Source organism: Oryza glaberrima, chromosome 10 (assembly GCF_000147395.1).
Source record: "Oryza glaberrima chromosome 10, OglaRS2, whole genome shotgun sequence".
Taxonomy (NCBI): domain Eukaryota; kingdom Viridiplantae; phylum Streptophyta; class Magnoliopsida; order Poales; family Poaceae; genus Oryza; species Oryza glaberrima.
The window spans coordinates 19,243,569-19,266,033 of NC_068335.1; the positions used below are offsets into that span (position 1 = coordinate 19,243,569).

General features: G+C 46.2%; 3 protein-coding genes and 2 pseudogenes across 3 annotated transcripts; 4 read left to right on the forward strand and 1 right to left on the reverse strand.

Annotated features, from left to right (window-relative positions):
• The first annotated feature begins 7,422 nt into the window (after window positions 1–7,422).
• LOC127786108 (cytochrome P450 89A2-like) lies at window positions 7,423–9,224 on the forward strand. The gene has a single exon (XM_052313435.1). It carries the CDS (start codon window positions 7,483–7,485, stop codon window positions 9,046–9,048), a length of 1,566 nt encoding a protein of 521 aa, XP_052169395.1. The 5' UTR covers window positions 7,423–7,482; the 3' UTR covers window positions 9,049–9,224.
• A 304-nt stretch (window positions 9,225–9,528) lies between these two features.
• LOC127785939 (cytochrome P450 89A2-like) lies at window positions 9,529–11,732 on the forward strand (annotated as a pseudogene).
• Window positions 11,733–14,117: 2,385 nt separating this feature from the next.
• LOC127786062 (cytochrome P450 89A2-like) lies at window positions 14,118–15,805 on the forward strand. The gene has a single exon (XM_052313386.1). The coding sequence runs from the start codon at window positions 14,142–14,144 to the stop codon at window positions 15,699–15,701; it is 1,560 nt and encodes a 519-aa protein (XP_052169346.1). The 5' UTR covers window positions 14,118–14,141; the 3' UTR covers window positions 15,702–15,805.
• Window positions 15,806–16,796: 991 nt separating this feature from the next.
• On the reverse strand, window positions 16,797–18,658 carry LOC127786061 (T-complex protein 1 subunit delta-like). Its single transcript, XM_052313385.1, has one exon. It carries the CDS (start codon window positions 18,606–18,608, stop codon window positions 16,968–16,970), a length of 1,641 nt encoding a protein of 546 aa, XP_052169345.1. The 5' UTR covers window positions 18,609–18,658; the 3' UTR covers window positions 16,797–16,967.
• Window positions 18,659–20,488: 1,830 nt separating this feature from the next.
• Window positions 20,489–22,134, forward strand: LOC127753225 (cytochrome P450 89A2-like; annotated as a pseudogene).
• Window positions 22,135–22,465: the final 331 nt, after the last annotated feature.

The window sequence follows — 22,465 nt, forward strand, 5'->3', positions numbered from 1 at the left end:
GACCTCAATCCATCATACATGTTTCACAGATTGATAGAACAAATTTAAGTTACACAGTTTCAATTCAAAAACAGAAACTGATCAGGTAAGATATTACAGTTATTTAGTTAAAAAATTACACAAAAAAGGTGAAATTTCAATAGTAAATTCCTATAACTAACACAAACTACTAACTCAGTTCATTATTTAACACAATACTATATCTAGAGTTAAATTTCAGAAGTAACATGGAAGTAAATTGATAAAGTTTCAAACATACAGGTCAGGAAGTATTCTCTATAAAAAAACAGTGGCCTCACATCAGGCAGATAAATGCAAACCTGAATATAAAAAAAAGTCATTTCATAAATAGAACTAAACCTAAAAAAATTAGAATTGTTGTAATGTCATGATAATTTTACCTTACATTTTTTTAGATAATTTCAACGAACTAGTCAGTGTAACGTATCGATATCAACAAAATTGAAAACTCTTAACATATCAAAAAGTTAGTGTGCAATACTTATCTTTTTCGCGTTCATGGCTTCCCTCTTAGGCCACCAACTCAAATCAACTTCCCTGCAAGAGAAACAATGCAGCACTAATCAGAACAAAATTTCCAACCAGCCATATGGAACAAAATCAAAGAAAATGGAAGAAACAACCTCAGGTAAACAACATCTGGAGACATATGGAAAAAAAGATTCTATGAACTACTCAAAATATCTTATACTGAAATCAGAATGGTAACCGTATGTTGGAATGCCAAACAACACATTATGCATCTCTGTATATTTCGCACATTATCAATAGAGATTATTCAAACAAACTATAGTCCAATTGATAATGAATTACATATAAAAAATATTGTAATTTCAGTACTAATTTTATGTAAGTGATGCAAAATCTAAAATTTGAAACAACCAATATATTAGAATTTGTGCACCATGTGGCATTTAATGTAAATGTATACCTTTAGTTCCATATAACTTTTCAATACATCAAATTATAAATCAATTCATAATTATATTAAAAATGAACATAGTTTATAAATCAGATGATCACAAATATAAAATATTTGATTTGAAATCATAATCAATTCAATGTTTGAAGCAAAGCAATCTTTTAACTATTAAGTTCAGAAACTTACAAGTAGATCATTCATATAAACTGTTTCGCACTTAAATACAGTATGCATGGTGTAAATAAAAATTTATTCATGCAAAAATAGTAGAAGAACAGTTAATGTATATTACCATATATAATTGAATCTCAAATCTGTTTAGAAACATAAAGTACTATTAGGTGGAAAACTACAGTAAGAATCTATGCAAAAATAAGGGAAATGTGCAATACTTTAACTTTGCATGAGAAAAACAAAAATTACAGTAAATTTCTAATGGAATTACAGTACAATTAAACTGTAACTATAATATGTTATTATTGTAAATTGAAAATTAGTCCAAGAAAACTACTGTACTGTAATTAAAAGATCTCGAAAATAAATCACTTACATAAATAGATACACTAAGAGAATTATCTTTATCAAACAATGGATCAGAACTTGAGTGCTTATCTGATAACATCTCACTAGAGGTATATAATCCCTTCTATTTCAAAAGCATGATGGTCCCAACAAAGTTTCAGGGATCTGCAAAATCTGATTACTAATACAAATTTTAATTTCAGGAATCTGCCAGATTATTTTTCAAATATAGCACCAATAGAGTACCATTCGATTTTTCATCCTAATGTATAAACTCAAAAGTTATGCAATTACAGTACATATGTGATACAATTACAGGAAAAAAACACTATAATTTTGATAGAAGCATCATATAAGTCAACTTTAACAATTACAATACGTTATTTGCAGGAAAGAAAGAAACAAGGAGGGAGAAATCAATAGTTGTATGAAGACACATGCATCAAATGCATAAGAACTTGAATACCATAGACAACAAATGCATGAATCAAAATGACAATTTCAGTTTATTCCACATATTAAAGTTAAAACTAGAGAGCTCTAATACACTTACTTTCACATATCACAGAAAGATACAATGCTATGGGAAAACAAACGTTAACTATAGGTTAGTATTTCTCACCAGATAACCCACAAAACACTGATGTGTTTACTAAAAATGTTAATTATCATCATTTGGAAAATAATTAAAATGTGCAAGGTTGCTCACTTCAAAACAAAATTGCTGGTCATTCTTCTACCACGCTGTTTGCCAAAAACATTGTAATTCATATTTGTGTTTCCGATCTATAGTTTTAGTTGATTGTTCATTTTTCATTATTAAGAATTTTGTTTGGATTATCATACATCAAAATTTCAAAATACAGGTCGATTGGAGGAAATAAACATTTCAAAGAATACAGAGTTGCTTCGAATGGATAGCATCTATTCAAACAAAAAAGGTGATCACAATACTTCTACTGTTTATTATGTGGGGAATAAAGTTTACTTATTTACATAATTTACAGTAGTATTTTGATAGAATAACATATTTGCTACACTGTAAATTTAATATAGACCTGTTGTAATTGATACTATTTTAGATTAGAACAAGTGTTTTAGCATTATACTAGTACTTATTAGTTTAGAGACTTACCGGAATTTTGATCCAATTTTGGTTGATCAACTTGCAAAATATAATTAGTCGCAATAGAAAAAGAATCATGAACTAGTTTAAAATCAAATACTTATAGTACTAGATATAAATTGGATCATATAGTTATAGCACGATTAATTTTAGAACTATTTTAATTATTTACATGCTTTCTTATTTAAGAATACATGTTTACAAGTCAAATAGTCACATTCAAACTAGTATGCAATTCTTAAATTTTCCACTATCTAAAAAAGAAATAGCAGTAGCAATTGAATAAATTCAATTCCAATATCAAACCAACTGACTCAACTCATTATTTACAGGACTCATAGAAACAAGGAGAAAGAAAGAAAGAAAGAATTGTATGAAAATACAAGAAACAAACTCAGGTAAATATTTTAAACTTAATGTCAGAATTGTGCTGAACTCATATAGATTAAGAATTAGTTGTGCATTTATTTCCAGGAATTTTAACTATATTATAGAATCTTTCCATTGCATTGATAACAGGAATCAAGGAGAAAGATGATCTGGACAGACCAGGGAACACAAGCAACCAAATGCAGACAAGCAATCAAAATTTCAATCAGGTGCATGTTGGATGCATTGTAAAAATAAAACTAGAACTAGCACTCCAAGAATGTAAATCAATCAATTGTGCATATATGTATGCTTTCTATTTTTTTAGACTAGCCCATTTCTCCATGTGTCCTTTTCCTCTCAATCCTGGACAATCAGCTCAAGAAAAAAATGCTCATAGGAAGCAAAGAAGCTCTTGTCCAGAACCATATATAATCATATCCCACTAATTGGTCTTACATATAAATCAAACTAGAAGAAAATCATGTTTAGCTACTACTTCTAATTTGACATGAGGGACTAATCATTTTTATACAATTTATTGTTGCAGCAAAAGTGCATCACTATATATTTATAGCAGACTTGGTCATGAAAATGTCAGACAATATGCATGATAATACTAAAATGTTGGAAACTCATTGATGCATTTCAAAATTTTCAATAACTTGTGCTCTTTACAGATCTAATAAAATTAGTCTAAGGTGGTCACCGAAGAGTAAAAATACCAAACTAGATTCCACATAGCATATATAGCATCTGCAGACTTTTAGCATAAGAAGGCCATGGATGCTTCAAGAGATTCAGTCACTGTCATCAAAATAACATGTGTTAATTATGATTCAGAGAAGGTCAATAGCATGCTAGCAAGGCTGAACAATGCATCGCAAAGGCTTCTCCTCATCTTCTACTCTATGTATCATGAGGAACTTGTACCACACAGATCCAAATCGGAACATCGCATAGCACAAATCCCCGCAGGAAACAACTAAAATACCCTAAACAAATGGGAAAAACTCACAGAAGGGGCTCACCGTGTCAACTCACACCACACAGCTCGAAATTGAAACATTGCATAGCACAAATCCCAGCAAAAAAAACTAAAATACCCTAAATAAAAGGGAAAAACTCACGCAAGGAGATCACCATGTCAGATTTGAATAAGAAACAAGGGGATTTACCGAGTTACATTCGAAAATCGAACACATCACAGATCCAAATCGAAACAACTAAAACCTTGCAGCACACAAGGAGATGACGACAAGCTCGGATCGAGGACGACGAGGACACAAAACACACTACACAACTACTATGAGACTCACCGGAGAAAGGAAGAACGACATTGCCAGCGAATCGTCGATGACCCACAAATCAGTGTCAAAAACGCACCACTACAAAATACAAATAGTCGACGCGTCGATGAACAAAGCAGTAAACAAACGGGAACTAAATTCACTGGAGAAGAGGAGAAGGAGATCACCGGTGAATCGATGTTGTGTCGCCTTCCACAATCGCCGCATCGCGTGGGACGATGAGAGCAAGAAATTTTCTCGCCCTGTATGCTCTCACTCTCTCTCTCTCTCTCACAGACACAGTCATTCAGTCTCTCTCTGTCAACAGTGCAAGTGGGTCCCACGGTAGACCAAAAGTCCAAGCTATATACCCGAAGCAATTGTCCAAGCCCAAAGCAAATTCAGAAGCAAAAGCCCACACAGAATAAAAGGCCCACAGACCCAACTAGCAAAGGTCCTACCAACTTGCACGAATCTCAAATAAATCAAACGGCCAACAAAACGAATGATCCAGCTATAGAAAATCAGTCGACAGCATATAGTCATCCCGTAGAATTTATAATACGGAACCATTGTCCAATAAATGATGTGCGGTGATCAATCACCCATTATCCTTCACGAGAAACAATCTACAAAAGAACAAAGAAATGATAAATTAATGAATAATGATTACAGATAAATAATGGTTTAAAATAATTTAGAGATTTAGGGAGAGAATGGAGGCAAGCATGATACCACTAAATTCTTTAGACGCTCTTTCATCTATTCAAACCTTTGGATGATTTGTTCATCATCACTGATAGTTCTTAAAATCTGTTTCTCAGTGTAGCATATCATCAGGTCTTGAAATTGATTCGCCCCTTTGGTGCTCCCAGTGGCCCAGTCAGCTCCGTGCGGCGGCGCCTCGCCGGTCGACGGCCGGACCGCCGCGGCGCCACCGGCTGCTGCGCCGTTGCCGCCTTGGATCTCCTCCCCGCGCTCCCGTCCTCCCTCCTTCGCCTGCAGGCTGCGGCTTGCTTGGCCTCTTGCCCCGTGCGCCCGTGTTGCCGGCCGGCGCGCCGCCTCGTCGCCGTTTCCTCGGCCGTCGTCGGTCGCCGCGTTGGGAGAAGAGAGAGGACAGCGCTGATGGCTGGTGCGGTGTTAGACTTGTAATGTTATCTACTTGGAAGAGATTAAATTAAGAGACTACTAATCTGAAGATAGTCTATAGATAAAAACGAGATAATAGATTAGAGAGCTATAGATACCCATGTAGACATACCATTAAAGTGGTTTACTATTAATCTAGTCTATTGCTAAGATGTACATGTTTTATAGATAGCACATTACTTTATTATTACGGGTGTTCTTAGCTTTTCTATGTATAACTATGATTGCTGAAACCTATACTTCAATATATATTGACTAATGTTCCTTGTTCCGTCGCGGTGTCGCACCCGCAGCGACGGTGTCAGTGTCACCACCGCGTTCCTAGGGAAGAGCAAACCAAAAGGAACGTACGTACGTACAGAGACGGGAGTGTGGTCCGTCGTCAACTGGTCAAGGAGCTAGGAACGTGCTTCCCAAATTGCAAGGAGCAATTCGTCGTGTGGCACAGTACAACTGAACGTGCAATGATATCTATATTTGGCCAAACTTCGTGTACTCCCTCCGTTTTTTAATAGATGATGCCGTTAATTTTTTCTCACAAGTTTGACCATTCGTCTTATTTAAAAAATTTACGTAATTATAATTTATTTTGTTATGAGTTGTTTTATCACTCATAGTATTTTAAGTGTGATTTATATCTTATACATTTGCATAAAATTTTTAAATAAGACGAATGGTTAAATATATAAGAAAAGACAACGGCGTCATCTATTAAATAACGGAGACAGTATTCATTTTCAGATTTTCTGAAGTCACAAGTGTGGAATAGAACCGCTATTCATTTTCTGAAGTCGAATTCAGTACTGTACCCAAGCATGTTTTCTGAAGAAGCCGGAACGTTACAGAGCAAATCAACGTGTCAATATCCGAGAGCATGCCTTTTTTTTCCCATATATCTATTATTAACTTAATAAATTTGTGGAAAAAGAAGACATCATATTCGCTCCAAAGAACTAGAGATCCACACATTGATCAAGAAAGATTGGAATCCAAGCATAAATATAATGTACAATATCTGAAATTTGGGGTATGCTTTAAATATAAACATTTACATGCACCTGTCCAGAGTTATAGTACTAACATGCATCACGTGTCATACTAATTTTATTTTTATGGGATGGAGGAAATACTCCCTTAACCTCTGTGACGATAGAAAAACATGTTGGATAACCAAAGGAGAAACCTCTATCGAAAATAATTAAGAAAAAGAACTAGACACATACCCTTAAGAGCAAGGCTAATAATACAACTGACTTGTTAACTATAAGGTTCTTTGCAGCCTTCTCTCAGCCTATCCATATAATAGTTAGCTCTTTAGAATTAATATAGGATACACTTGTCTCTCTCATAAAGTTTCTTGATTCTTATATCCAAGCCGGCCGTAAGTTTACAGCCGCTTCTCCTCTCTTCTCTCCTCCACCTCAGTATTTAGTTGGCTTATAGCCTATTTTTATACTTGTTCTAAAGTAGACTAGCAATTTCATTTGGGACTGGATTTTTATCCCTCGAGGGGATGTTCTCTCGTTGTTTGCATGTAACTCAAATAGTTATAAAATAATTTGAAAAAAATTAAGAAGATGTATTAACATGTGGTATATCACTCCACAAATATGCAAGTTGAAATTCAACTTCCACATCTCGTAACGAAAAAAATTCTTTTGACTGTAAGTATATGTTAACTAGCTATAGTTTAATTTGCTTTTTTCGTTGTAAGACGTAGAAGTTGAATATGAACTTATATGTTTGTGGAGTAATATATTGCATGTTAATACATCTTCTCAAATTTTTTAAATGTTTTCATAACCATTTAAATAACATGTAAATAATGAGGAGATATCCTCTCGAGGGATCAAAATAGTTTCCCGCAATTGCATCTATTAATAGGTTATGGAACCCCTTGTGAGTGAACTGTTCATTGATCACGTGAAAAATCTGTGGAGTACTTTTATCCCAAATGCTGATCGATCCATATATAATCTGTGGAATGCCACGGAATTCGACCCATCATCTCCAGCCACAAGGCAGTGAAGCTAAACTAGCTTAACGTCAACTGACCAAGCGGAGCGAACTCGATCTCGATCGCCATGACCATCGACGCATCACCGTGGCTCCTGCTCCTCGTCGCCTTCCTCTTCCCGTTCTTCGTCCTCCGTTCGCTGCGCAGCGACGGGAAGGGAGGTGGGCGTGGCGGCGGCTGCCGTGTCCCGCCGGGCCCGCTCGCCGTGCCTGTCCTCGGCAACCTGCTCTGGCTGTGGCACTCGCCGGCCGACCTGGAGCCTCTCCTGCGGCGCCTGATCGCGCGCCACGGCCCCGTCGTGTCGCTGCGCGTGGGCTCCCGCCTCTCCATCTTCGTGGCCGACCGCCGCGTCGCGCACGCCGCACTGGTGGAGCGCGGCGCCGCGCTTGCCGACCGCCCGGAGGTCACGCGCGCTCTCCTCGGCGAGAACGGCAACACCATCACGCGCGCCAGCTACGGGCCGACGTGGCGCCTCCTGCGCCGCGGCCTCGTCTCCGGGACGCTGCACCCGTCGACGACGCGCGCCCGCGTGTTCGCGCCCGCGCGCTCCTGGGCGCGCCGCGTGCTCGTCGGCAAGCTGGCCGCGGCGTCCGGCCAGGCTCCCCACGGCGTCATGGACACGCTCCAGTACGCCATGTTCTGCCTCCTCGTGGTCATGTGCTTCGGCGAGCGGCTCGACGAGGCCGACGTGCGCGCCATCGCCACGGCGCAGCACGACTGGATCGTGTACTTCGCGACGAAGATGAGGGTGTTCGCGTTCTGCTCGACGATCACCAAGCATCTCTTCCGTGGGCGCATCAAGATGGCCCTAGCTCTGAGGCGGCGGCAGAAGGAGCTATTTGTGCCGCTCATCAACGCGCGGCGAGAGCGCAAGACAAGGACACAGCCAACCTTGCCGGAGAATGGCACAACGTTCGAGCACTCGTACGTCGACACACTGCTCGACCTCAGGCTACCCGAGGACGGCAACCGCGCTCTCACCGACAAAGAGATGGTAAGCCTGTGCTCCGAGTTCCTCGACGCCGGCACGGACACGATGTCCACCGCGCTGCAGTGGATCATGGCCGAGCTGGTCAAGAACCCATCCATCCAATCCAAGCTCTACGAGGAGATCAAGGCCACGGTAAGCGACGACCACGACGAGATCACCGAGGAGGACACCAAAAAGATGCCATACCTGAAGGCCGTCATCCTCGAGGGTCTCCGGAAGCATCCGCCGGGACACTTCGTGCTGGCGCACAAGGCGGCGGAGGACATTGAAGTTGGCGGGTACCTCATCCCCAAGGGCGCGACGGTGAACTTCATGGTGGCCGAGATGGGAAGAGACGAGAGAGAATGGGAGAACCCGATGCAGTTCATGCCGGAGAGGTTCCTCCCCGGCGGCGACGGCGAGGGAGTGGACATGACGGGCAGCAAGAGGATCCGCATGATGCCGTTCGGCGTCGGGCGGAGGATGTGCGCGGGGCTCAACACCGCCATGCTGCACCTGGAGTACTTCGTGGCCAACATGGTTAGGGCGTTCGAGTGGAAGGAGGTGGCCGGCGACGAGGTGGACTTTGCCGAGAAGGCCGAGTTAACCACCGTCATGGCGAACCCACTCCGCGCGCAGCTGGTGCTCAGGAGCGTCGATTAAATGGGCTTAATGAGTTTTAGTACTCTGTACAAATAATTGGCCCAATGTGACCAGTTGGTTTATTGGAGAGTGTGTTTACTAAGCAATAAGTCTATATTACCTTCCTTACTATTGCACAGGTTCAAATCGTATCCCTCAACTATGAAACCGGATATAGAGGATCCTCAAAAACCGAATCAATTTACCTCCTCGGACGATTTAAATGACGGTTTCGTTCTACGTGGTACGTTGATTCGGTCTTTATCCAACATGACAGCTACTTTCTGAGGAAGTACGTATCATCACAATCAGAAAAAAAAAATAGCGGGATCCACCTGTAAATTCCCATCTTCTTCCATCATCTATCCCCTCTTTACTCCATCCCTTTCTCTGCAACCGCACATCCTGTCTGCTTGCTTGCCGTCTCCCACCTCCCACCGCCGATCCCTTTCTTGGCGCTCCCCTTCTCCTCTGCATCCTCCGCTGCGCGTGCCACCACCCATGTCTGGCGGCGCTCGACCTCCACTCCTCACGGCCGTGGCCGACTCTCCAGCCTTCCACCCCGACCACCGCCTAACGTCCCTGCTCGCCGCCCGCCTGGCCGCCTTGTGGAGTCCCGTCGTCTCCCCTCACTCCGGTGCCTCTACCCTACTCGAGCTCATCCTCTCCCGCCCCTGCCTGTGCACCGACGACTCCATCTTTAACCGCACGCATGCTGGTAGCGCTTGGAGGAGCGGCACCGCTCATCCCTCGCACGCCCGCCATGACCAACGAGCAACGAGTGGTCGAGTGCGGAGGTGGTGTCAATGAGGTCAGGCGGTGCGCGGGACGCACGCACGCCGTTTCTGCTGGGAGAAGCGCCGCCGCTCGTCCCTCGCGCGCCTGCCGTGACCGAGGAATTCCTCGGCGAGGTGGCACAGCTTCACTTACATGTGAGTGGTACGCCCTGGCTGAGATGATACGGACTTTGATCCGGTTCTCCGTGTCCCAGTTCAAGAACTAGTCGCTCACAAACACCTACAGAACCAAATCTAGTTATCGAACTATTGGTGCAAAAATGACTGACATGATCATCGGAATTCAGAGAGCTTGTCCCGGACTCTGCTAGCGTCGCCAGCGCACAGGTGTGTGAAGATTATAGGTACCCCATATCCACACGGCATGGCTATCCGACTAGTTATAGGGGATAACTTATATCTATAGAATATGTACGGATCATGACTTGGGTATTACGTTTCCTTATATATTATAGAACGGCATAAAGTCTTGGTTTGATAATATTGTAAAGTAAATTTAGTAAACCGATACCGTATTAGTTAAGGTTTCTATCTTGTAATCTTGCCCCCCCTCCCAAATCCTATATAAGGTGGGTAGGAGGCCCTCTAGGATAGAGGATTCACAACCTGATCGTCAGATCAATACTGCACCACCTGACGGATTCAAGCCCCCAAACAGGCCAGTAGGGTATTAACTATTATCGAGAGGGTCTGAACCTGTCTAAAATTCTTGTCTCCGCATCCATCCACTTTTAGGTCTCGTGCGCTACCTCGTTTATATTGCCGAAATCTTGTTTCGACAGTTGACGCGCCAGGTAGGGGGGCGTCGAGTTTCCTGTCGACGAGTGCGATGGAACCAATCTCCGACGTTGCCGATTTCGTCAAGCATGTTTTTTTTTGTCTCGGATTCAATCCAGCCGAAGGGATTAATCTCGGCGATTTCATCGATTTAATTTTCAATATTATTGGCTTTGACGTTTAGTAGTCAGATTGTTTTCTAACTGCAGATTAGTTTTAGCGCAAACGACCAGCAACGGTGCCGGAGAATGACACGACATTCGAGCACTCGTACGTCGACACAATGCTCGACCTGAGGCTACCTGAGGACGGCGACCGCGCTCTCACCGACAAAGCGATGGTATGCCTATGCTCTGAGCTCCCTCTACTCCGGCGCAGACACGATGTCAACCACACTGCAATGGATCATGCCCGAGCTGGTCAAGAACCCATCCATCCAAGCAAAGCTCTACGACGAGATCAAGGTCACGGTAGGCGACGACCACGAGGGGGTCAGCGAGGAGGACACCCAAAAGATGCCATACCTAAAGGCCGTCATCCTCGAGGGTCTACGGAAGCATCGGCCGGGCCACTTCGCGCTGCCGCACAAGGCGGCGGAGGACATGGACGTCGGCGGGTACCTCATCCCCAAGGGCGCCACGGTGAACTTCATGGTGGCCGAGATGGGAAGAGACGAGAGAGAATGGGAGAACCCAATGCAGTTCATCCCGGAGCGGTTCCTCGCCGGCGGCGACGGCGAGGGAGTGGACATCACGGGCAGCAAGAGGATCCGCATGATGCCGTTCGGCGTCGGGCGGAGGATGTGCGCGGGGATCAACACTGCCATGCTGCACCTGGAGTACTTCGTGGCTAACATGGTGAGGGAGTTCGAGTGGAAGGCGGTGGCCGGCGACGAGGTGGACTTTGCCGAGAAGTTCGAGTTCAGCACCGTCATGGCGAAGCCACTCCGCGCGCAGCTTGTGCGGAGAAGCATCGATTAAACGGGCTTTTAATCAAGTCTAGCACTAATGAATGAATGAGTGTTTAGTACTCGGTATAAATAATGGGCCTAATGTGGACACTTTAGTTAATTAAAGTATGTGTTTACTAAAGGAATAAGTCTATCATGCGTCCCTATGCACTGTCCCTTTGTCGAATCATATCCCTCAGACACGAAACCGGGTATAACACATCCCTCAATTTCTTTTATGAAGATAGATTAAAAATGTAATATGTCAGTTCACAAACATGTAGGTTTAAATTTCACCTCTATAAGTTGAGAAAAATATGATTACGATCGTTCTACTTAAAAATGTTATTTTGTTTATATATAACTCGTAGAGAATGAATTTAAACTTACATATTTATGAGGTGATATATTACATGTTAATTTTTTTATATAATTTTTAACGATGGGATATTCCCTTAAAACATTAAAATACATTTCCACTATTTACGAGGATAAAGGTGTCGTAGGAGTCGAGGTTGGGGACGATGTCTACAAGGGTACTATGTTGAGGGAATCAAAATAAACTTTCTCATATGTGTAACATTTTTACTAAGGGCCCAATCCAGGATGAAATCTGCCCAGTCAAACCAGCTCACGCCGAGAGAATCCTCGCCGGATCGCGTCACTCGCTTCCAAAATATAACAATTTCCCTTTAAAATTTGTTTTAAAATAAAATAACTTCTTCGTTTATATTCTCTTCCCAACCAATCACATTTTTCACCATTCAATTTCTATATGTATTTTCTCTTATCAACCAATTACTATAATCTCCTATTTAATCCTATCAACTTTGTTAGTACCCGTTTTTAACCTTAATTTTTTATATTTTAAGACGGATGCATTAGCAGTGACACGAGGTGATTGTGTTGGGTAAAAAAAATTCTTTTCCTTCTAATATAATATTCTAATATAATAGATATTGACATATAATTCTTTTGCGAATCTTTTGCGCGTTCGCAAAAGCAGTGAGACGAGGCGTGCGAGTTGTGCGAAATTGCATGTCAAAGGCGAATGCGTTTACGTGCCTGATCAGACCATTTGTAATAGTACTACGGATTACTACATAAATGAACCTGCAACTGCATTGATATGGCCAACCTGTATTCGTCCAGCCATGCCGATTGATTTTCTGCTGGACTTTCTTTCACGAGTCTCTCGTAGTCTCGTGCCTTTTATTGTACGAGATGGATATAGATTTTTAGAAAGAGAGAATAACCTCTCCCATTTCATTAAGGAAATGTCATCAACAGGTCTTACAACTTGCATTTTCTGGGGTTCCTACAACACCCAATCCTACACGATGCTACAGCAAAAAGCTAAAAAACAGAGTAATTCCCACACTAGGGGTGAAAAAAAAGCTCGGGCTCGTGAGCTCAGCTCGAGCTTGGTTGGCTCAGCTCGGCTCGTAAGCTAAACGAGCCAAGCCCAAATCTCCTTTTTAGTTCGTTGCTAAAATGAGCCAACCAAATTCCTATGAAGTTTTTATGGAATGTCTTTTATCATACAAGTTTTGGAGAAAATTTAATGAGGTATAACCTCATGAGAACTTTCCTTTTGAGTTTTTCTCTCTCATCTATTTTTTGTGTTTTTCCTGCGATCCAATTAAACAATTATTTTTATGTTTCATAATATTCCATTTTACACTTTTATTCATATCAAAATCCTATATTTTTACTATTCCAACGTTTTTGCAGTCTCGTTTTCAAAAGTAGCCCTAAATTTCCTACGACAATCAAAGGGATCCTGTGCTATATATGCCTTATTAGGATATATATGAGTCAACGACGGAGGAGAACGTTACTGCGGTACTTTGTACAGTACTACTTTCTCTGCGATCATGATAATACGAGTATAATACTATTTCTGTCCGTAGCAATTTGACGTTTTGAGGATATTGTGATCCGCACGATACTATACGGTACACTATCACAAAATCGCAAGTGGACAATGAAATGACTTTTCCTTTTATAGCGATGCCATTTTCGGCAGCTCATTGTTTTATTTATACTGGAAAATTCCAAATCAGAAATTATCGACTAATTTCCATACATACCATATCAAAAAATCTAGAGATCTTAAACACGTGCCCTTAAAATTTCAAAATCTGCTGGCTCATTTTAATAATATTTATTTGAGAAGCTTCTCCAATGCAGTTTCAATGATATTTGCTGATTAAATTTTAGAAGATGGACCTAACCATAAAGAAAACATATCACGTGTACACACCATGTACATCAACTAACAAATATCAAAAAAAAAATCGAGGAAAACATGTATGTGTATCTACGTATAAAATCTTAACCTCAAATTTATTATATTTTAGCTGTAGAAAAAAATCTTTATAATTTTGTCAATATTTTGGTTTTTCCCTCACTATGTAGAATGGATTTGAGGTTAATACTATTAAAGTATACATACTATTTTTTGTTTTTCTCCCCCACTAGAATGGATTTGAGGCCCGTGTGCCATGGACATCGAACCAATCAACTCCACCCACAAGTGAAGCGGAGCATGAGCATCTTGACAACGCAAGGAGCGAGACGTCATCGCCATGGCCAACGTCGACGCATCACAGTGGCTCATGCTCCTCCTCGCCTTCCTCGTCGCACTCTTCATCCTCCTCTCGCTGCGTGGCGGCGGTGAGCGAAAATGCGGCGGCCGCGGCCGCGTGCCGCCTGGCCCGCTCGCCGTGCCTGTCCTCGGCAACCTGCTCTGGCTGAGCCACTCCTCCGCCGACCTGGAGCCCCTGCTCCGGCGCCTCGTCGCGCGGTACGGCCCCGTCGTGTCGCTGCGCGTGGGGTCCCACCTGTCCATCTTCGTCGCCGACCGCCGCGTCGCGCACGCCGCGCTGGTGGCGCGCGGCGCCGCGCTCGCGGACCGGCCGGAGGTCACGCGCGCGCTCCTCGGCGAGAACGGCAACACCATCACGCGCGGCAACTACGGGCCGACGTGGCGCCTCCTGCGGCGCAACCTCGTCGCCGAGACGCTGCACCCGTCGCGCGCCCGCGCGGCCTTCGCCCCCGCGCGCTCCTGGGCTCGCCGCGCGCTCGTCGACGGGTTGGTGGGCGGCGGCGCCGTGCTGGCGGACGCGTTCCGGCACGCCATGTTCTGCCTCCTCGTGCTCATGTGCTTCGGCGAGTGGCTCGACGAGGCCGCGGTGCGCGCCATCGGCGACGCGCAGCACGGCTGGCTCCTGCACTACGCGACGAAGATGAAGGTCTTCGCGTTCTGCCCGGCGGTCACCAAGCACATCTTCCGCGGGCGCATCCAGACGAGCCTCGCTCTGCGGCGGCGGCAGAAGGAGCTCTTCATGCCGCTCATCAGCGCGCGGCGAGAGCGCAAGAACCAACTCGTGGAACGCGCGGTGCCGGAGAAGGAGACGACGACGTTCAAGCACTCGTACGCCGACACGCTGCTCGACATCAAGCTCCCTGAGGACGGCGGCGACCGCGCTCTCACCGACGACGAGATGGTCAGGCTCTGCTCCGAGTTCCTCGACGCTGGCACGGACACGATGTCAACCACGCTGCAATGGATCATGGCCGAGCTGGTCAAGAACCCAACCATCCAATCCAAGCTCCACGACGAGATCAAGTCCAAGACCAGCGACGACCACGACGAGATCACCGAGGACGACACCCATAAGATGCCATACCTGAAGGCCGTCATCCTCGAGGGTCTCCGGAAGCATCCGCCGGGCCACTTCGCGCTGCCGCACAAGGCGGCGGAGGACATGGACGTCGGCGGGTACCTCATCCCCAAGGGCGCGACGGTGAACTTCATGGTGGCCGAGATGGGAAGGGACGAGAGAGAATGGGAGAACCCAATGCAGTTCATGCCGGAGAGGTTCCTCCCCGGCGGCGACGGCGAGGGGGTGGACGTGACGGGCAGCAAGGGGATCCGCATGATGCCGTTCGGCGTCGGGCGGAGGATTTGCGCGGGGCTCAACACCGCCATGCTCCACCTGGAGTATTTTGTGGCCAACATGGTCTGGGAGTTCGAGTGGAGGGAGATCGCCGGCGAAGAGGTGGACTTTGCCGAGAAGTTGGAGTTCACCACCGTCATGGCAAAACCACTTCGCGCGCAGCTCATGCGCAGGAGGATGAATTAAACGGGTTTAACGAAATTTAGTTTTCTGTGTAATAATGAGCCCTATGTGGGCTGGTTTGCTTAATTCGATTATGTGTGGGAAAAAATATGTTTTACCTCCCTCAATTATTGATCCATATCTCTCAATTGTAAAATCAGATATAGAGAATCTCTCAACTCTCGTAACCTGTTCAATTTGTCTTATTTAGAGGTTTGGTGGTTTGGATATTGCTTTTGTTTTACGTGGCATGTTGACCTAGTCAACTCATGCTAACAACTCGATCTGTGGGTCCACAAGAGCGTCGCTGCTAGCTGGACGGAGCACCACCGTCGACTCGTCCCCATCATACTCCGTGAGGCCTTTTCTCCAACAACACCTACCATGTCGTACTACGTTAGGTCTCAAAGCTAAGAAGGGTCACCACCTTCCTAGCTCTATTAGCCCCAATTCACCAGCCCCGTAAGGCCTTGGGCTGCCGATGCCTCCTCTCAATCCGTCTTCAGCTCGCCAGCCACGTAAGGCCTTGGGCCGCCGATGCCTCCCACGATCGATTCGTCTTCGGCTCGCTGGCCCTCTCACACACACCACAGGAGAGTGAAGAGGAAGAAATAGTTGTGAGAGAGGGGTTACTTATGACACTAGCATGTGGTCCAATTGAATTTTTATTTTTACTTTTATCCGTAGTTCACATAGATGCCATGTTAAGAAGTTAAATCGAACAGGTTTTAAGAGTTGAGACTTGGAGACTTGAGAGAGGCTCTATATCCGGTTCTGCGGTCGAGTGACATAAATCAAGCTAGGGCTACACTTTGAGGGAGGCAAAATAGACTATCTATCTAATATGTTCACTAAATGCCTAAATGAGCCTAATTCAAGCCGATCTCGGCCCATCCAAACCGGCTCGCGCGGTGAGAATTTGGACTGCATCTCGCCGGATTGGGTGGCTCGCTAACTGGCGTTTCCGGCAGTCTACACTTCAGTTTCATCCAGGTCGAGTATACAACATATAATTCTCTTCCACAGACGTCAAATACATACGCTCAGAACATCGAGACAAGAAAAAGCACGCAAACAAATAAAATTGTAAAACCCAAAAGTGATGATTTGACACTTTATTTGTTGCCAATTTGATTTTATTGACACTTGTGAGGATGCATGACATTTCGAACCATCTGAATCAACGAAAGAGTGCCACTTTAGAAGGTGTCAAATTATCAAATCTCCTAAAATAACATGCCAGACAAAATAGAGCAGAGGCCAGCACGGTCAGCCACCACATAATTAACCTTACCTCACGGTGACAATATCATCAATCTTCAGTATCATCCTAACACACTCGCAAGCCAGCGTGATGGCGCTCGTGCTCACCAGCAGTGGCTGCACGACATTCTCCTCCAGGATGTTCGTGATCCGACCCTTCCTCACGTTGATCCCGGCGTTCTTCTCGCCCTTGGCGTGGCGATTCCGAAGCTCGGTGACAATGGAGATAGGATCGAGCCCTGCATTCTCTGCCAACGTGTAAGGGATGACCTCGAGCGCCTCGGCGAACTCCCTGACGCAGTAACTCTCCATCCCTCTCAGCTCCTTCGCCCAAGCAGCCAGCTGCAACGACATCTCGATCTCAGGAGCACCACCACCAGCGATCAGAAACCTCTTGTTCACCAAGCACCTGATCACACAGAATGCGTCGTGGAGGCTGCGCTGAGCTTCGTCGATCACCATCTGGTTGGATCCCCGGACAAGAACAGTTGCTGTTCTTCCCATGTTCTTGATGCCAGTGATCTTGACAATCTTGTTATTGTTACCCTCACCAACAGAGATTTCCTCAACCAGATGTGCATAGCCAAGCTTGTCCTCGCGGAAATGTTCGATGCTAGCAATTGGCATGCAGTTGAGGGTCTTGGTGATGAACTCGATCTCGTCCCTCTCCACATCCTTCACGACCATGATCTTAGCCTTTGCGAGATAATGGAGCGACAGATCGGTGACTGAATCACGCAGGATGCTTTTCTGGATGAGCAGGACGTTGCATCCGGATGCCTTGATCTTCTTCACCATGCCAAGGATGTAATTCCGCTCCTCGCGGAGGATTCGATCCATCTGCGCGTAATCCGACACGACGACGCTCTGCTCGATGTCTGTCTTGGGAGGCGAGACCTGGAACTGGATCACGGCGATCTTGGCGCCCTCGATCCGAGTTGGCCCTCCGGCGACATGGCTGGCCTTCTTGTCGAGGACGAGGCCGCGGATGAGCTCGGTGTCGTCGACGGTGCCGCCGAGCTTCTTCACCACGCGGATGTCGCGGAGGTCGAGGAGATACGGGTGGGCCGGGTCGACGACGGCGAGGGCGGCGTCGACGGCGAGCGGGGAGAGGAGGGTGGAGTACTGGGAGACGACCTTGGAGTTGAGGGCTGTGGATGCCGACTTGACGAGGGCGTCGCGGTCGGAGAGCTCGACGGGGATGGCCATGCCGTGGAGGATCACGACGGCGCGCGCGGCGAGGAGGTGGAGGGCGTCGGCGGCCGCGGTGGGGTGGGCGCCGGCGGAGAGGAGGGACTGGGCGCGGCGGAGGAGGGACCCGGCGAGGACGACGACGGTGGTGGTGCCGTCCCCGGCGGCGGCGTCCTGGGAGCGGGAGAGGTCGGCGAGCATGCGGGCGGCCGGCTGGAGGAGGGGCATGCGGGAGAGGATGGTGGCGCCGTCGTTGGTGATGATGACGGCCTCGTGCGCCGCCTGGTCGCCGCCGCCGGAGGAGCTGGAGGAGATCATCTTGTCCATGCCGCGTGGGCCGAGGGAGGTGCGCGCGGCGGCGGCGACGGCGCGCCCCGCGGCGATGTTGAGGCCGCGGACGTCGTCGCGGCGCTTGGTGTCGGTGTAGGTCTCCGTCTTGCGGGATTGCGCCGGGGAGGCGGCGACCGCGGCGGCCATGGCGGCGGCGAAGGTTTTGGTTAATTAGGGTTTCGTGTGCTCTTCAGATTTTTCTGGGTGGTTTGTTTTCAGTATGGATTATGGAATGGGCTTTATTTGGGTGGAGATGGGTTGAGTGTGCTAACGGACTGGAATGGTTTGGACCAGGGTTAAACCTTTCGGTTTAGCCGATTTGATCGTTGCTCACCGAGATGCCCATATTTCTGGAAATTGCGGCCCGAAATTTCTAAAATTTTAAACAAAATTAGTTGAATTTGAACGAATATTACCAAATTTCACGGAAAAAAATTTTACAAAAATCACTTAAAATAATATCGTATCGGAGAGGTCCGAAATGACCGAAATTTCGGAAATTTCATTCCGGAATTTCCAACCCGGTTTGGATGAGGTAAAAAAAAGGGTTTAGATTGGATTAGATTTGAGTAGAAACTTTTGGGCACAAATGGGTTCAATCCATGGATTCATATTGAATTGTTCCCTAATTCATGCTCGATCGTAACCCGTGATTGAAATTTTGGACCCTTCCGGCAAGTCACAATATCAACTGAAATTTTTGAATTTTATCTTTTTTAAAAAAATGGTCTAAGTCTATTCAAATAATTGCAGTCTCAAATGTGTTGAAAATCATGAAATATCTGAAATCGAAATCGAAAGTGCAAACCCTGCGCATACCACTCACGTATGCCCATCTCCCTCATTTGACAGTGGCGATGTTGAGACGCCATGTGGTTCTGGATAAGGCGTTAATCCCATGTGACAACATTTACATGAGAGTGGATTTTAAACTCTCGAGGGGACGTTCTCTCTTGTTTATATTGATAAAAAAATTTAAGAAAAAATTGAGAAGATATATTAACATGTGATATAGCACTCCACAAATATACAAGTTAAAATTAAAGTTCTACATGTCAAAACGAAAAAAATAACTGTGAATATACATTAACTAGTTGTAGTTTAATTTGTTTTTTTCGTTGCGATGTGTAGAAGTTGAATTTAAAATTTCATGTTTGTAAAGTGATATATAAGATATTAATACATCTTCTCATTTTTTTTTCAATTTGTTTCATATCCATTTCCATAACATACAAATAACGATGGGACATCTTGTCAAGAGTTTAGAATAGTTTCTCCATTTACATCCGTGAGTGTTGGGCTAAAAGTAGATTCAAATCAAGTCCACAGCTATTACATATAAGCTCAATCTTCTATCTCGCATTGCTATGCGCTTGAACACCAATTCGCTCGGATAGCTAACACAACCTAAGATAAATAGATAGAAATGGGCTGGCCCGAAACTATAACGGTAATGGCCCGAGGCCGAAAAAAGATGGTACATTCGCGTGTTGCCCATTAGCCCTTAAGGCCTGTTTTAACCTTTATATTGGAGAAGCATGTAAAACAGAACATCCATTATAGCATGATTAATTAATTATTAATTATTATAAAATTTAAAGACATATTTATTTGTTTTTTAAAGATTCTATATATAATATTTTTTATAAACCATTTAGTAGTTGGGAGGCGTATTAATGAAAAATGAGCAAGTTTATTTGTGGAAAAGAACGAGCCCAAGATGTTGAGATCAATACCAAATAAAATTCCAGCCATAGCACGAATCTAAACCTAAGTTCTGACAGTCAAAAAGAAAAACTAAACAGGAAGGCTGCTTAAAACATGCATCATATGCGACGGAGTAGTTAGCAAAAGTATGTACAGAACATGTTCTAAAATTTTATTAAAAGAATAAGATTAACATATTACATCCCATAGTACTGAGTCTACTGCTACTGACTCGAGGCGAAGACCTATAAAATGTACAGCAGTTTGGCCTCGTCCGACAACCAAGTGTCCAACGCAAGCGAAAACAGCTGCAGACGTTGATGAATAATTTGGCCATCCTCGCCGTCGCCGGCGTCCTCCTTCTCCCGCTCCTCGTCTTCCTGCGCGATGTCACCTCCAGGCGGCGCCGCCGCCTCCCGCCTGGCCCGCCGGCGGTGCCGCTGTTCGGCAACCTGCTGTGGCTGCGGCACTCGGCGGCCGACGTGGAGCCTCTCCTGCTGAAGCTGTTCGACAAGTACGGCCCCATCGTGACGCTCCGGATCGGGTGGCGCCTCTCCATCTTCGTGGCGGATCGGCACCTGGCGCACGCGGCGCTCGTCGGCGCCGGCGCCAAGCTGGCCGACCGGCCGCGGACGGCCACCAGCATGCTCCTCGGCGTCAGCGAGAACATCATCACACGCTCCAACTACGGCGCCATGTGGCGGCTGCTCCTCCGCAACCTCGTGTCGCACACGCTGCAGCCGTCGCGCGTCGACCAGTTCGCGCCGGCGCGCGTCTGGGTGCGCCGCGTCCTCATGGGGAAGCTGCGTGAGACGTCCGGCGGCGGCGGCGGCGACGCGCCCAACGTAACGGAGGCGTTCCAGCACGCCGTGTTCTGCCTCCTCGTGCTCATGTGCTTCGGCGAGCGCCTCGACGAGCCCGCCGTGCGCGCCGTCGAGGACGCCGAGCGCGCGTGGCTGCTCTACATCTCGAAGAAGACGAGCGTCTTCTTCTTCCTCCCGTGGATCACCAAGCACCTCTTCCGCGGCCGCCTCGAGGCCGGGCACGCCCTTCTGCGGCGGCAGAAGGAGCTGTTCGTGCCGCTGATCGAGGCTCGCCGGGAGTATAAGAAGCTCGCCAGCCAGGGCCTCCCGCCGGCGAGGGAGACGACGTACGTTCCAGCACTCGTACGTGGACACGCTCCTCGACGTCAAGATCCCCGAGGAGGGCAACCGCTCGCTCACCGACGGCAAGATCGTCACGCTCTGCTCCGAGTTCCCCAACGCCGGCACCGACACCACCTCCACCGGGCTACAATGGATCATGGCCGAGCTGGTCAAGAACCCGGCCGTGCAGGAGAAGCTCTACGCCGAGATCAAAGCCACCTGCGGCGGCGACGGCGAGCTCCTGGAGCGGAGCGTGAGGGACAAGGACAACAAGATGCCGTACCTCAATGCCGTGGTCATGGAAGGCCTGCGCAAGCACCCACCGAGCCACACCCTGCTGCCGCACAAGGCGGCGGAGGACATGGACGTCGGCGGGTTCCTCATCCCCAAGGGCGCCACGGTGAACTTCATGGTGGCCGAGATCGGAAGAGACGAGAGAGAATGGGAGAAGCCAATGGAGTTCATCCCGGAGCGCCTCGCCGGCGGCGACGGCGAGGGGGTCGACGTGACGGGCAGCAGGGAGATCCGGATGATGCCGTTCGGCGCCGGGCGGAGGATCTGCGCCGGGCTCAACGTCGGCGTGATGCACCTCGAGTACTTCGTGGGATCCATGGTGATGGAGTTCGAGTGGAAGGAGGTGGCCGGCGACGAGGTGGAGTTCGCCGAGAAGCTCGAGTTCACCACCGCCATGGCGAAGCCGCTGCGTCCGCGCCTTGTGCCCAGGAGGAGTTAGGCCACTAATCAGAATTTTACTGCCCATTTAATCTGGAGTATCAGTGTCAGGTTTTTTACGTGTCATGAGGTGAATGCTGATATCATCAAATGGCATTTGGTTTGATGAATCGGTAAATCAATAGGGAACATTGAAGTGTGATTTGTTTGTGCAAATTTCTGATATCTCTGTTTTTAATATAGGGTACAGTTGTTTTTCTGAAACTTTGACAAACAGAAATGTATTCACAAGTGTAAAACAAATAATTGTAAAACAAAGAAATGACCGTTTGATTGAACTGCAGGAATCAGATGAAAGAGATAGACTCAAGGAAAGTTTTCCAAGAGATTAAAGTGGATGTTAAATTTTGGCAAAATTAGATATATAGCATCAAAAGTTCACTTTTTGGTTCTATAGCACCGAAAGATACCAGCTCACTT